This window comes from Amyelois transitella, chromosome 24, assembly GCF_032362555.1.
Source record: "Amyelois transitella isolate CPQ chromosome 24, ilAmyTran1.1, whole genome shotgun sequence".
NCBI lineage: Eukaryota > Metazoa > Arthropoda > Insecta > Lepidoptera > Pyralidae > Amyelois > Amyelois transitella.
In genome coordinates, this window is record NC_083527.1 from 7,016,820 (window position 1) to 7,032,452 (window position 15,633).

Below are 15,633 nucleotides of genomic sequence, written 5' to 3' on the forward strand. Positions count from 1 at the left end.
TTTTAATGTAATGAATGTGGATGAAGCGAAATAAGTATGCAGAGATCGTGGCAAGTGGAAACATGTAGTCTCTGCCTACCCGCTCAGGAAAAAAGGCGTGATTTTATTTTTGTATGTATAAAGCAAGTTTTCCCATAGGCGGTTAGAATAACTGATCCCAACTAAGTAAATGCGAATGTTAGTTTGTTTGTTACCTCTTTACACGTTATCTACTGAACCAAATCTTCTTGAAATTTTGCGTATAATATAATTAAGAGTCTGGAGTAGGACACAGGGTACTTTTCATCCCGGTAAAAACTAAAACTCCCGTGGGATTTGCGGAAAATATTTTTTTTTTTTGTTGGTGGCGCTCAATTCGTCGCTTTTAATAGATGGCGCTAAATTAGCGCGGGCGATGCTGCGGTTAAAAAGCTTGTTCTAAGTGGATCTAGAAATCGCAATATTGCTAAAAAGACGTGGCCTTTCAGTCTCTTGACGACTGTTGGCTCTGTCTACCCCGCAGAAAGGATAAAGAGTGATAATTTGTTACATATGTTATGCTTAAAAACAACAATAGTTTAACTAAAGAAACTGTTTTTTTTTTTCTTTTTTTGCTATTGTAATTTATCTAAAAATTTTACAGTTTTCGATAAATTAAGATTTACAAATAATGATAATAGGTTTTTGACCATCGCCTTTCTAAAACAACAATACAACATATATATAGTCACGTCCACATACCTTACGGGGTAGACAGAGCCCACAATCTCGAAAATGCTGAAAGGCCACGTTCAGCTGTTTGACTAAATGACGGAATTGAGATTCAAATAGTGACAGGTTGCTAGCCCATCGCGTTAAAGGAGAACTTTATAGCCCTTCCTTTAGTCTCCTCTTACGACATCTATGGGAAAGAAATGGAGTGGTCTTTTTTTTATATACATACGGTCACGTCTATATCCCTTGTGGGGAAGACAGAGCCAACAGTCTTGAAAAGACTGATAGGCCACGCTCAGCTATTTGGCTTGATGATATAATTGAGATTCAAATAGTGACACGTTGCTAGCCCATCGCCTAAAAGAAGAACGCCAAGCTTACAAACCAATTCCTTAGTCGCCTTTTACGACATCCGTGGGGAAGAGACGGAGTGGTCCCATTCTTTTTTCTATTGGTGCCGGGAACCGCACGGCACGAAATTGAATTGAAATTTCTAAAAAATCAATATGGAAAATGAGTCTCAATATTTAGGCGGCATCTGTGCCGCGTCTGTGACACCCGGCGCGCTTCGCACCGACTTGTGACCAGGGTTTGCTTAATGTTTTATTTAATTTAACATACATATGGTCACGTCTATATCCCTTGTGGGGTAGACAGAGCCAATAGTCTTGAAAAGACTGAATGGCCACGTTCAGCTATTCGACTTAATGATAGAATTGAGATTCAAATAGTGACAGGTTGCTAGCCCATCGCCTAAAAAGAATCCCAGGTTTGTAAGCCTATCCCTTAGTCGCCTTTTACGACATCCTTGGGAAAGAGATGGAGTGGTCCTATTCTTTTTTGTATTGGTGCCGGGAACCACACGGCACCAATAAAAAATTTAATTTAATTTAATGTAATTTTAATAAACGTTATTATACGTTTGGTTGCCGGCACCAATAGAAAAAGATTAGGACCACTCCATCTCTTTCTCATATATGTCGTAGAAGGCGGCTTTATAGGTTTTTTAATTTGGGATTCTTCTTTTAGGCGACGGGCTAGCAATCTGTCACTATTTGAGTCTCAATTCTATCTTAAAGCCAAATAGCTGAACGTGGCCTATCAGTTTTTGCAAGACTGTCGGCTCTGTCTACCCCGCAAGGAATATAGACGTGATGTTATGTACATTAGTTTGATAACTAACCGAAGTTCTTACGGCAAGGAAACCTGCACATTCAGGCAACTATTAATATCTAACCATGATCATGATTATCCCATAAATACAGCATTAACGTGGCCTTTCATTCTTTTCAAGACTGTTGCCTCTGTCTATCCCGCGAGGGATAAAGACGTGATAACATGTTATCTTTTCTCGTGAAAGTAAAAACCAGAATAAATGACAGCTCATTTGTCGGCCATGTTGGATATTTGAGCATAAAAATTGGCATTAGCTATTGCACGGTGTAACATTATACGATTTCCTAAATGAAAACCATATAACACGCCAGTCAGGCGGCATATGGTGACTGGACAAGATGTAGAAACGATGGAAGCGACAATGTCTAGGCAGAATAATAACTGCATACATATACATATACATACTAGCTGTGTCCGCGACTTCGTCCGCGTGGAATAGTCATTTTGGGCATCATTGAAGCCCTTAAGGATGAATAATTTTCTCCGTTTTTTTTTATATTTTACATTATTCCTCTTAATAGTTGCAGCGTGATGTTATATAGCTTAAAGGCTTCCTCGATAAACAGTCTACTCAACCCAAATAATTTTTTAATTCGAACCTGTAGTTCCTGAGATTAGCGCGTTCAAACAAACAAACTCTTCGGCTTTATAATATTATAGTATAGATAATGACGTCTATATCCCTTGCGCGGTAATCAGAGCCAACAGCCTTCAAAATACTGATAGGCTACGATCAGCTGTTTGACTCTAGTCTAACCCTTAGTCGCCTTTTACGATATCCATGGGAAAGAGATGGAGTGGTCCTATTCTTTTTTGTATTGGTGCCGGTAACAACACGGCCAAGCTTGAATGAGTTAGAAAAATAGTTTTGCGTAAAATACACATACTGCAACGTTTCATGAAAATATGTATATACGTTGAGTAGTTTTAGCGTGATAGAGTAACATACACACACACATACACTTACCCATTCAAATATTAGTAGGAAGGTATAAAGCCACATCTAGTACATTATACATCTAAGTCAAACATTCATTAAAATTTCTCGATTCGCGCCGTCCGGCACACCTGCCGCCGTTGGAACGTCGAAACGCGACCGTTTCTTCATGCCGCGTGCGCATTACCGGCTTTCTATGAGATGGTTGTTCAATTTACAGTACTGACGCGGCGATGTATAGTGATATTGTTGATTTGTGTGGGAATGTTGTGAAAATTAGTTTTTCGATATAAACACGTTTTGTTTTGTAGCTATAATATATATTGGGTTTGCTTGAGTGTAAATGTATTGGTAAATCCTGAAACTTAAAAACTCATAAATACAAAGATATGACCACGTTTTCACCCTTTACGGGGTAGATAAAGCCAACAGTCTTAAAAATAAGGGAGTGAGAGGCTACTTTCAGTTTTAATGGCTTAGTAATGGAATCGAAATTCAAATAGTAACAGGTTGCTTGTCCATCGCCTACAAGAATCGTCTCAAGTTTATTAGCCTATCCCTTAGTAGCCTTTTGCGACATCCATGAGAAACACAAGAGAGTGCTCATATTCTTAAATGCCAGGAACCACACGCTACGGCACTAGAATCGGCACCAAAATTAACTGACGCTTTGGAAGCGGCATTATACTCAGTTTTAAGTAATTTATTTGACGTCAACCAATGTTGTGAAACCAAAAGATGTGACAATTATTAAGTGACTAGCTGTGCCCGCGACTTCGTCCGCGTGGAATAGTTATTTTGGGCATCATTGAAGCCCTCAAGGATGAATAATTTTCCCCGATTTTTTCACATTTTCCATTATTTCTTTGCTCCTTATAGTTGCAGCGTGATGTTATATAGCCTAAAGCCTTCCTCGATAAATGGTCTATTCGATGCAAATTAAAAGAATTTTTCAATTCGGACCAGTAGTTTTTGAGATTAGCGCGTTCAAACAAACAAACTCATCACCTTTATAATATTAGTATAGATATGAAGTGTCCTATAATAATAAATAAAAAAAATTGAATTTGTATATGAATCGTGTCTTAAAACACACATAACCCTTTCCTTCGCAATCGGTTAAGCCTGTCAGGGCGGCGAATGTTGGTTGGAAGATGAAAAATGTCCGCGCCCCATCTGTTACGTACGGACGGACAAACATCGATCTGTATATTATCATTACATAGTATAAAACAAAGTCGCTATTTTAGTCTGTGTGCTTAAATCTTTAAAATTACGCAACGGATTTTGATACGGCTTTTTGTAACAGGTAGAGTGATTCAAGAGGAAGGTTTTTATGTATAATTTTTTCCGAATTTTGCACCCGTGCGAAGCCGGGGCGGGTCGCTAGTTATATATATATATATGTGGGATATCGGGTTCGCGTTTAGCTTGCGTGAAGCAAGTATAATTGTGTGTTATATATATACATATGTACATATAGTCACGTCTATATCCCTTGCCGGGTGGACAGAGCCAACAGTCTTGAGAATACTGATAGGCCTATAGCTTTTTGGCTTGATGATAGAATTGAGATTCAAAAAGTGACATTGTTGCTAGCCCATCGCCTAAAAGAAGAATCCCAAGTTAATAAGCCCATCCCTTAGTCGCCTTTTACGAACATCCACGGGTAGGAGATGGAGTGGTCCTGTTATTTAATGCCGGAGAACCACACGGTACAAAATTTTGTACACAAAATGAGTATAACTTGAAATAACACAAAGGGTGCTTTATATACAGAATTCCCACCGGAGCGAAGCATCGGGGCGCAGCTAGTTATGTCACAAGTGCCATATCGTAGAGCCTCTACGCGAGTGTAGCAAATCGTAGACTGTCTACGAAACGCTAAGCGTTACAACAATTCGTAGCCAATTACTACGAAGTGCTACGAGTTCGTAGAGGGTCTACGCATTGTTTTTATTGCATACATACATACATAAAATCACGCCTCTTTCCCGGAGGGGTAGGCAGAGACTACCTCTTTCCACTTGCCACGATCTCTGCATATTTCCTTCGCTTCATCCACATTCATAACTCTCTTCATGCAAGCTCGGCATATTTATATATATTTATTTATATTTTATTGCATAATTTTATGTAATATAGTTCACGCGCGCGGCTTCGCATCAGCGGGAATCACAATTAGCATCACGGTGTATTAGTCAGTCAGCACTTATCTCGGTCAGTCATCACGCGTGTCTGTCAGTCATCTCGTGTTATGTATTTATGTGCAAAAAGTAATTCGACTTCCTCAGCTCTGTCTACCCCGTAAGGGATAAGACGTGTTATGTATGATGTGCAAAAATCAATTCGACTTCCTCAGCTCCGTCTATCCCGTTAGTAATAAAACGTGTTATGTATATATGCGCAAAAATCAATTCGACTTCCTCAGCTCCGTCCACCCCGTACGGGATAAGACGTGTAAATGTATGTATATACAAAAAGCACACACAATAAATTAATTTTCAAACGGCGAGCACAGCTGGCTATCGCAATGCAAACACGGACGGACAAACAGACGAACAGCTATATACATATATCAGGATAATTTCGGATTTCCCCGGGAATTAATGCTGTTTGGTTACAACTTAGTCCTATGCGTTTAGTTTGCGACATTTTTATTGAACCCTCTCTTTTGGGTCGAGGGTTTTTTTTAATAATCAATTTTGCAATATGATTTTTTGTTATTATACTTTTATCTTCTTTTTTTTAATTCTATCTTAAAGCCAAATTGCTGAACGTGGCCTAACAGTCTTTACAAGACTGTTGGCATCGTCTACCCCGCAAGGGATATAGACGTGACCATATGTATGTATGTATGTATTTAGTCCTTCACTGATAGTTTTTAGCCAGATGTGACTAGCTGTAAATCTTTTTTTCTCGTGATATAGTTTTATTTACTTTGACAATTAGTTAAGACATTCGCGTTGCATTATCTTATATATAAAATACTCATGTCACAATGTTCGTTCCCGTACTCCTCCGAAATGGCTTGACCAATTCTCATGATATAGATGCCACGTTCAGCTATTTGGCTTAATGATAGAATTGAGATTCAAATAGTGACAGGTTGCTAGCCCATCGCCTAAAAAAGAATCCCAAGTTTGTAAGCCTATCCCTTAGGACTAAATTTAATAATCTATTTGAGAAGGGATATCGGAAATAGAATTTAGGATGGGACAACTTAATTTCATTCATATGATCACGTCTTTATCTTGACAGAGCAAGCAGTCTTGAAAGACCGATAAGCGAAATTCAGCTGATAGGCTTAGTGACAGAATAGAATAGATTTATTTTCAAAATTGGATACAAAGTATCACTTATTGACGTCACATCACTTAAATCTAATTATAACTATTATCGCTTCCAAAGCGCATGTATAGAAGAAGGGGCGGAACAAACTACACCTCAGACACTGAATTGTAACTTATACTACACTGATAAATTTGTAACTTAATTACCTCTTTAAATATAAACTCTACAGTTTTTACTCGTAAAGTCCTTACTTAGTTGCATTGATCAAGTACTCATACACACATATCACGTCACGGGGCAGACAGAGCCAATAGTGAAGATTATAAGGGCTATCAGCTGTATGGCTTAATGCAATTGTCACTATTTGTATTGCAATTCCATCATAAAGCCATTCAGCTGAACATAGCCATTCAGTCTTTTCAAGACTGTTGGCTCTGTCCACCCCGCACGAGGTATAGCCGTGATTATATGAATGTAGGTATGTAAGTAATTTTTAAAGGAAACTTAAATGTAGGTGTTTTTATTTTTAATTAATATATTTTTTTCATAATTTAAATATAAAAGAGCACTCTGAATGACTGACTGACATATTAGCGAATACCCTAAACCGTTGGGGTCCTGATTCCCGCGGGAAAGTTTAACTTTACTATACTCTAGTTGACTATAATTATATCAAAGATTCTGTCTGTCCGTGACATTATTATTAAGACTTGGTAGCAGCCGACGCCATATGGCCTGGTTGAGACTCATTTGCGTAAAAATAAGAATTTTGTTGTCAAGAAATACAGACTTTATGAAACGACCTATTGAATGAATGAACGAAATTCGCCAAGACCAAGTTTCTTTCTAGATAAATGTCATGTCAAGAGTACAAAAAAGCTACGAACTTGCATGATGAGAGTTACATATGAATGTGGATGAAATGTACGAAGTGTGCAGGAATCGTGGCAAGTGGAAAGATGTAGTCTCTGCCTACCCCTCCAGGAATGAGGCGTAATTTTATGTATGAAATTCCTTTCAATGCACAAATAAACAATAATTCTGTCGTTTTTTCCGGTTGCGACAGAAAACAAATTGATTTCCGCATTTAAGTATTATACTATTTCAGTCAAATCTGAAAGTATTCTGGAAATCCGTAAGGTCAGCCCGAGGAAATACTATAACCAGAGAGCTGACTAGGGTCAGATGCCAGGATGGTAGCGTTGTGAAAGGAGAAGAATGTGTACTAAAGATATGGAAGGACTATTTTGAAAGTTTATTTGAAAAAAAGGAAGGAAATAAGAAAGATTTCTGCTATAGCGAAGAAAAAGAGAATGAGATGGAAGGCGAAATTGAAATGTTCGAAATTGTGGAAGCACTTAAGAGTATGAAAGCGGGAAAGGCTGCTGGGTGTGATAGAGTGTCGGTCGAGATGCTTAAAGCAGGAAAAGGCGTAGTAGCTAGTCAGTTGTACTGCCTTTTCAATTTGTGTTGGAGAAGCGGCCGAGTACCAAAAGATTGGTGTAAGGCTGTTATCGTGCCACTTTACAAAGGAAAAGGGTCACAGCTGGACTGCAAAAATTATCGTGGTATAAGCCTGCTTAGCGTCGTCGGCAAATTGTATGCTAAGGTATTGATTAATAGAGTCAGGAATGAAACTGATGACAAAATATGGGATGCTCAAGCGGGATTTCGAAAGGGAATGGGATGTACTGATCAGGTCTTTTCCTTGCGGTGCATAGCCGAAAAGTTTTTGGCCAAGAGTCAAAAGGTCTATTGCACATTCGTAGATCTGGAAAAGGCCTATGACAGAGTTGAGAGGAATGAATTGTGGTCAGCACTTTCTATGCATGGGGTGAGCAGTCTCTTAATACGAGCACTGAAATCCTTATATGAGGATTCGAGTGCTTGTGTCAGGATAAACGGAGCGCACACTGAGTGGTTTAAGATTGAGAAAGGCGTTAGGCAAGGATGTGTTGCGTCACCGTGGCTGTTCAACCTATTTATGGATAGCTGTTTGACAGATTTGAAAGAGTTTAAAAGTGGATTAAGGATGAATGAGTTACTCGTCAAATGTGCTCTATGCCGACGATCAGGTTATACTGGCGTCATCAGCGGAGGAGTTACAGGAGATGGTAAACTGTATGCATGAAGCTTTAAAAGAGAAAGGAATGAAAGTGAACGTAAGTAAAACTAAAACACTGGTTTTTGAAATGGAGAAAGAAATGACAGCATGTAATATTTTGATTGGAGGAGAAAAAGTGGAGCAAGTGAAAGAGTTTGTATATCTAGGATCAAAGTTTACATCAGATGGCAAGTATGATAGTGATATTGAAAGGAGAGTGAACGCGGGGAACATGGTGAATGGAGCTTTGCATGCCTTTATGAGCAGTCAGAAACTATCCAAAAAGGCTCGACTGGCTGTGCACAGGGGCGTGTTGGTCCCGACATTAATGTATGGGAGTGAAAGCTGGGTATGGCAAAAGAAGCATGAAAGCAGAATAAATGCAGTGGAAATGAGAGCGTTAAGGAGTATGATGGGTGTGAAATTGAGTGACAGGATAAGGAACAGCGTGATAAGGGAATGTTGTGATGTGAAAGAAGATGTAGTTACAGGAATAGAAAAGGGTATGTTAAGATGGTTCGGTCATGTGGAGAGGATGAATGAAAGCAGGTTGACTAAGCAGATATACAAGGAGAGTGCGGAGGGAACGGTCGGAGTGGGAAGACCTAGACGAACGTATCTTGATCAAATTAAGGACGTCCTGGTAAAGGGTCAGGTCAAAAGTACCCGAAACCGCCGAGCTTGTATGAAGAGAGTTATGAATGTGGACGAAGCGAAAGAAGTAGGTATGCAGAGATCGTGGCAAGTGGAAAGAGGTAGTCTCTGCCTACCCCTCCGGGAAAGAGGCGTGATTTTATGTATGTATGTATGTATGTATTATACTAGCTGTTGTCCGCGACTTCGTCCGGCTTAAAGCTCTATAACATATAATGTTCATATGACCACGTCTATATTTCTTGCAGGGTAGACAAAGCAAAGCATTGAAAAGACTGATAGGCCACGTTCAGCTGTTTGGCTTAATGCTAGAATTGAGATTCAAATAGTGACAGGTGGCTAGCCCATCGCCTAAAAGAAAAATACCAAGTTTATAAGCCTAACCCTTGATCGCTCTTTACGACACCCATCGGAAAAAGATGGAATGGTCCTATTATTTTTTGTCCGCTATTTTTAATGAAAATCTGTTCAGAAAGTTAATGCGTGAAAGAGTTATCAACACACACACACACACAGATCTTTCCAAATTTTCCGCATTTATACTCGTATCAGCAGGATTAGTTTAGATGGATCTGTTCAGTCAAGACTTCTAAAACTCTAACGGCCTCTGTGGCGCAGCGGTAGTGCGCTTGTTTGTGACACCGGGGTCCCGGGTCCGAATCCCGGCCAGGGCATGATGAGAAACGAACTTTCTCCGATTGGCCTGGGTCTTGGATGTTTATCTATATAAGTATTTATTACAAAATATTGTATCGTTGAGTTAGTATCTCGTAACACAAGTCTCGAACTTACTTCGAGGCTAACTCAATCTGTGTAATTTGTCCTGTATATATTTATTTATTCTAAAACTAGGCCGAAACCTCCCTTTTCATCACATCGGTTGAAAAAGGAATTACAATAGCGTTATAATATAATATAACGTAACATTGTTTGTCCGTCCGTGCCGGCCAACAGATGCGACTCCACAGAGAGATGTTAGGAATTTAATTTATTGCGTTCCGGCCGTTAATATGAATTTAGGTTATGTAGAATATTAGTATTTACAAAAAAAATTCGCTTATTATATAAGGAATTATTTCGCCAATTATATAAAAAGTGCCGTGTGGTTAACGGCATAACTAGAAAAAATGAATAGGACCGCTCCATCTCTTTCTCGTGGATATCGTGAAGGCGACTAAAGGATAGGCTTATAAGCTTGGGATTCTCCTTATTTAGGTTGTGTAGAATTTTGGTATCTATAAAAAATTTTCGACAATTATATGAGGAATTATTTCGCCTATTATATAAAAAGTGCCGTGTGGTTAACGGCATTATTAGAAAAAAAGAATAGGACCGCTCCATCTCCTTCTCATGGATATCGTAAAGGGCGACTAAAGGTTATGCTTATAAACTTGGGATTCTCCTTATTTAGGTTGTGTAGAATTTTGGTATCTACAAACAGTTTTCGACGATTATATAAGGAATTATTTCGCCTATTATATAAAAAGTGCCATGTGGTTAACGGCCATATTAGAAAAAATGAATAGGTCCGCTCCATCTCTTTCTCATGGATATCGTAAAAGGCGACTAAGGTATAGGCTTATAAACTTGGTATTCTCCTTTAAGGCGACAGACTAGCAACCTGTCACTATTTGAATCTTAATTCTAACATTAAGCCAAACGGCTCAACGTGGTCTATTAGTCTTTTCAAGCTTGTAGGCTCTGTCTACCCCGTAAGGGATATAGACGTGACCATATGTATGTATATGTACCTATAGTAGCCTAGTAGACCTTGTCAAAACAGAACCTTTCAATCGATTTCAACTGGCACACCTCTCTTTTTTAAGTCGGCTAAGCGTCTGCGGCGGATTAGCATCCCCTTTTGATCACAACTGTCGCCTCCCACGGAATTTAATCAATTGTTCGAGCTTTTAAATTCTCCTTTTAGCGATAGAAAATGCCACACTTTATATTTTTAACCGCTTTAAAAAAAAAAGGTGGTTCTCGCTGTACCGATTTTGAAGCGGTTTTAAGCCAACTTTTACTTGTAAATACTAAATGGCCACGTTCAGCTGTATGGCTTTGAAATTTAAATTGAAATAGTGACAGGTTGCTAGTCCATCGCTTACAAGAGGATACCCAAGTTTTAGTAGCTTCTCCCTTAGCTGTATTTTACGACATTCGTTGGAAAGATATGGAGTGGGTCTATTCTATAGTGCCGGACCGGAATCCACACGGCAGTATAAACTCAACTTATTATATATTATTGCTTTTTATCGATTTTTTTTGATTGATTTTTATTGTATATATGTCTATTTATATTTTTTCTGATGTATGCATGTATGTATGTTTTGTCCTTACCAAAGCGTATCATAGGGAGCACCAATTGAGCTCGTGTAAATAATTAACTAAATATTATGAAGAAAATATAATTATGTTGAAATTTAATATTTTCTTCAATTTTCTTCGATCAGCTTTACACTAGTTGGAAAACATTTAAAAATGAAAAAGAAACTGCATATTACTTTTCTTAACTCTACGCCACTACGTCAGGGGGATCCCCTACTTTTTGTTCGAGAATGTGTTCGTGAATGAAGAATGTTTTCCACTCAAATTCAAAGTTTTATCCTTTATTATAAGACACTTCATATAACTTAATAATTGTCACATCTTTTGGTTTCACAACATTGGTTGACGTGAAATTAATTACTTAAAACTAAGTTTACAGCCGCTTCCAAAGCGTCAGTGCCGAAGAAGCGGTAACAAACTGCACTGAAGCATTTTCCTTAACAACGGAACTCTCATTATACGGAATCCTAATTAATATTATAAATGCGAAAGTGATTTCATTTGAGATATTCTCAAATGTCTGAATTAAGCTAACAAATGAAACTCGCTCTATCGAGTTCCAATGGTACTGTCGACCCCCGAGGCAGGCCGGTCGTTAGCGCAGCTGAGGCGTAGTGTAAAGGTGGTACTAATGCTTCATTCATTCGTGTATTTGTTTTTGCTTAATCAACTCATTCATTCATTCAAGGGATTTCAGTTGAATACGATTATTAATTACTAGAAAATAACACTATGACTATTTTCCAAACTATAGTGCTTACATTCATTTGTTTCATTCAATTACATTCATTCATGTTTACATCTGAATTAAGCTAACAAATGAAACTCGCTCGATCGAGTTCCAATGGTACTGTCGACCCCCAAGGGAGGCTGGTCGTTAGCACAGCTGAGTCGCAGGTGCGCCGATACAAATTTTTACTTTTACACGTAATTGGGGGAACCTTACGGACCTTCAGTTCGCTGAATTGCCCGGGTGCATGGCGTAGCACAGAGAATATATACATACATACGGATGGTCACGTCTATATCCCTTGCGGGGTAGACAGAGACAACAGTCTTGTAAAGACTGAATGGCCACTTTCAGCTGTTTGGCTTAATGATAGAATTGAGATTCAAATAGTGACAGGTTGCTAGCCCAACGCCTAAAAAAGAATCCCAAGTTTGTAAGCATATCTCTTAGTCGCCTTTTACGACATCCAATGGAAAGAGATGGAGTGGTCCTATTTTTTTTTCTATTAGTGCCGGGAACCACACGGCACCTCTACACACACTTGTTTTAATTCTTAAGTCTTGTCTCTGAATCAACTTTAAAACTTCCGCGTTGCATTACGTCTAGTCTTGTGACTACCGGCTCTGTCTACGCCGCGAACATAAAGACGTGACGTGTGCACTATTCAACACCAACTGTCCAAATCAGCTGTTATGACAAACCATGTGGCCGGCATATGGGGATTTATTTATAGTTCGGATGTTAAGATCTGGAATGAAACAAGATAGAACGCGCACGTCAAAGTGATGGCTATGTCTTCTCTTACATACACACAAACATACGTACATACATACATACATATGGTCACGTCTATATCCCTTGCGGGGTAGACAGAGCCGATAGCCTTGAAAAGACTGAATGGCCACGTTCAGCTATTTGGCTTAATGATAGAATTGAGATTCAAATAGTGACAGGTTGCTAGCCCATCGCGTAAAAGAGGAATCCCAAGTTTATAAGCCTATCCCTTAGTCGCCTTTTACGACATCCATGGGAAAGAGATGGAGTGGTTCTATTCTTTTTGTAATGGTGCCGGGAACCACACGGCACAACATACGTACATACATGTAATCACGTCTTTATTCGTGTGCCGTGTGGTTCCCGGCGCCACTACAAAAAAGAATAGGACCACTCCATGTCTTCCCATGGATTATCTTACAAACTTTTTTAGGCGATGGGCTAGCAACCTGTCACTATTTGAATCTCAATTCTATCATTAAGCCTGTGCCATAGCTGAACGTGGCCATTCAGTCTTTACAAGACTGTTGGCTCTGTCCACCCCGCAAGGGATATAGACGTGACCATATGTATGTATGTACCTCATCACCCCGGAGAGGAGAACAAGGTACGCATACAATGTGCATGATCCTGAATTGGGTAAGTCAGACTTGGATACAAATGTGATGTTTGAGTGCAACCCAGTAACCGTGCGTTAGTTTACTATGCGGTTACACAGCAGTTGCGCACGCGCCGGTACCTACATCCGACGATAAAATTAAACTAGCACTGCTGCACATGTGATGTAAACATCTTTTTTAAGTCACACATTTGTTTTATGAAACTCCTATCTACTTACAAATGTAGTTATATTTTAGTATCGACTACCTGTGCCCGCGACTTCGTTGGCGTGGAATAGTTATTTGGGGCATCATTGAAGCCCTCAAGGATGAATAATTTTCCCCGTATTTTTATTTCACATTTTCCATTATTTCTTCGCTCCGAAAATTTGCTGCGTGATGTTATATAGCCTAAGCTGAAGAGTTTGTTTGTTTCTTTGAACGCGCTAATCTCAGGAACTGCTGGTTCGAATTGAAAAATTATTTTTGCGTTGAATTAATAATTTATTGAGGAAGGCTTTAGGCTATATACTTAACATCACGTTTTAAATTAGTTCAGGAAGAGTGGAGTTTTAGTTGCATTTGTTTTTAAGTACATTTTTCCCGTAACATAATAATTTAAAGTGCAAGATCATAAGCCATATTACAGCTGAACGTGGCCTGTCAGTCTTTCAAGAACGCCGGCGCTGTCTACCCCGCAAGGGATATAGACGTGATTACATTAATGTACATATCCCCCACTGGGTAGACAGAGTTGATAATCTCAAAATTCATTTCAATTTTAATTTTCATTTAATTTAAATTTTCTGTATTTTTGCATGCCATGACTGGTTAAATGCGCGACATGTATATGCTTTGTAACACCTATAATTGTACCGCATTTATCTACACTAATATTATAAAGAGGAAAACTTTGTTTGTTTGGTTGTAATGAATATGCTCAAAAACTACTGGACCGATTTTAAAAATTCTTTCACCATTCGAAAGCTACATTATTCACGAGTAACAAAGACTATATTTTATTTTGGAAAAAAATAGGGTTCCGTTATAATATATAAAAATAATTGGCAAAACAGCGTTTTCCGGGTCAGCTAGTAGCAAATAAAGTATTTGTATTTGTAAAAAAATACTCTAAGACCACATACGAGTACCTACATACATAAAATCACGCCTCTTTCCCGGAGGGGTAGGCAGAGACTACATCTCTCCACTTGCCACGATCTCTGCATACTTCCATCGCTTCATCCACAGCAGCAGCAATGCAAGGCCACGTTCCAAGAAAAAAAGTTTAATTTATCGACGACCGACTGTATCAAGATATTATAGACACCTGGTTTTTACAAAGATGGCGCCTGTCTCCCCTCACAGCCAGACATAGTAAGGTCAGGTCTGGATAGCCAGCTGCTTTACATCATGCTATATTAAGAACACACACCCGTGTATATGTGCCGTGTGGTTCCCGGCACCAATTAAAAAAAAAGAATAGGACCACTCTGTCTCGTTCTCATAGGTGTCGTAAAAGGCGACTATGGGATAGGAGGGCCACTCCGTCTCGGTCTCATGGATGTCGTAAAAGGAGACTTAGGGTTTATAAACTTGGGATTCCACTTTTAGGCGATGGGCTAGCAACCTGTCACTATTTGAATTTCAATTCTATCATTACGCCAAATAGCTCAATGTGGCCTGTCAGTCTTTTCAAGAGTGTTAGCTCTGTCCACCCCGCAAGGGATATAGACGTGATTATTTATGTTATGTATGTACACACATATGGAAGGGTAGGCAGAGACTATATCTTACACATGAAATATTTTGTAACTAATCTAATTTGTACCCGCGAAATGACCTTTCATGAGAACTAACAGAAGCTTATACATTTGGGATTTGGAAAATATATCTATTCTATTCTATTCTAGATGGAGGCGAAAGTGAAGGAAGAGGTGCCTGATAAGGATTACACACAGCCCATCACTACGGAGAGGCGGAAATGTAAGTGTTAACACTTGAAATTATTTTATTTAATACATATAATAAAACAGTAAAAATGTTTTGTCTGTACATTATTAGGTATTTTGACTGAAATGATAGTTCACATTATTGTAGGTTCAACTCGAAATTTACGCGGACTAAGTCGCGGGCAACAGCTAGTACATACATATAATCACGTCTATGTCCCTTACGAGGAAGACAAAGCCAACAGTGTTGAAAAGACTGACAGGTCAAGTTCAGCTGTTTGGCTTAATGATGGAATTGAGATTCAAATAGTGACAGGTTGCTAGCTTATCGCCTAAAAAACAAATCCCAAGTTTATGAGCCTATCCCTAAGTCGCCTTTAACGACATCCATA

At 38.9% G+C, this 15,633-nt stretch overlaps 1 protein-coding gene across 1 annotated transcript in view; it reads left to right on the plus strand.

The window, feature by feature from the left end:
• The window catches only part of LOC106143466 (protein CBFA2T3), a 52,422-nt gene that overhangs the window by 12,439 nt on the left and 24,350 nt on the right, over positions 1-15,633 (plus strand). Inside the window, exon 2 of the mRNA XM_060951314.1 lies at positions 15,203-15,275. Within this exon, the coding sequence (XP_060807297.1) occupies positions 15,203-15,275 (73 nt within the window). The remainder of the gene's footprint in view (positions 1-15,202; positions 15,276-15,633) is intronic.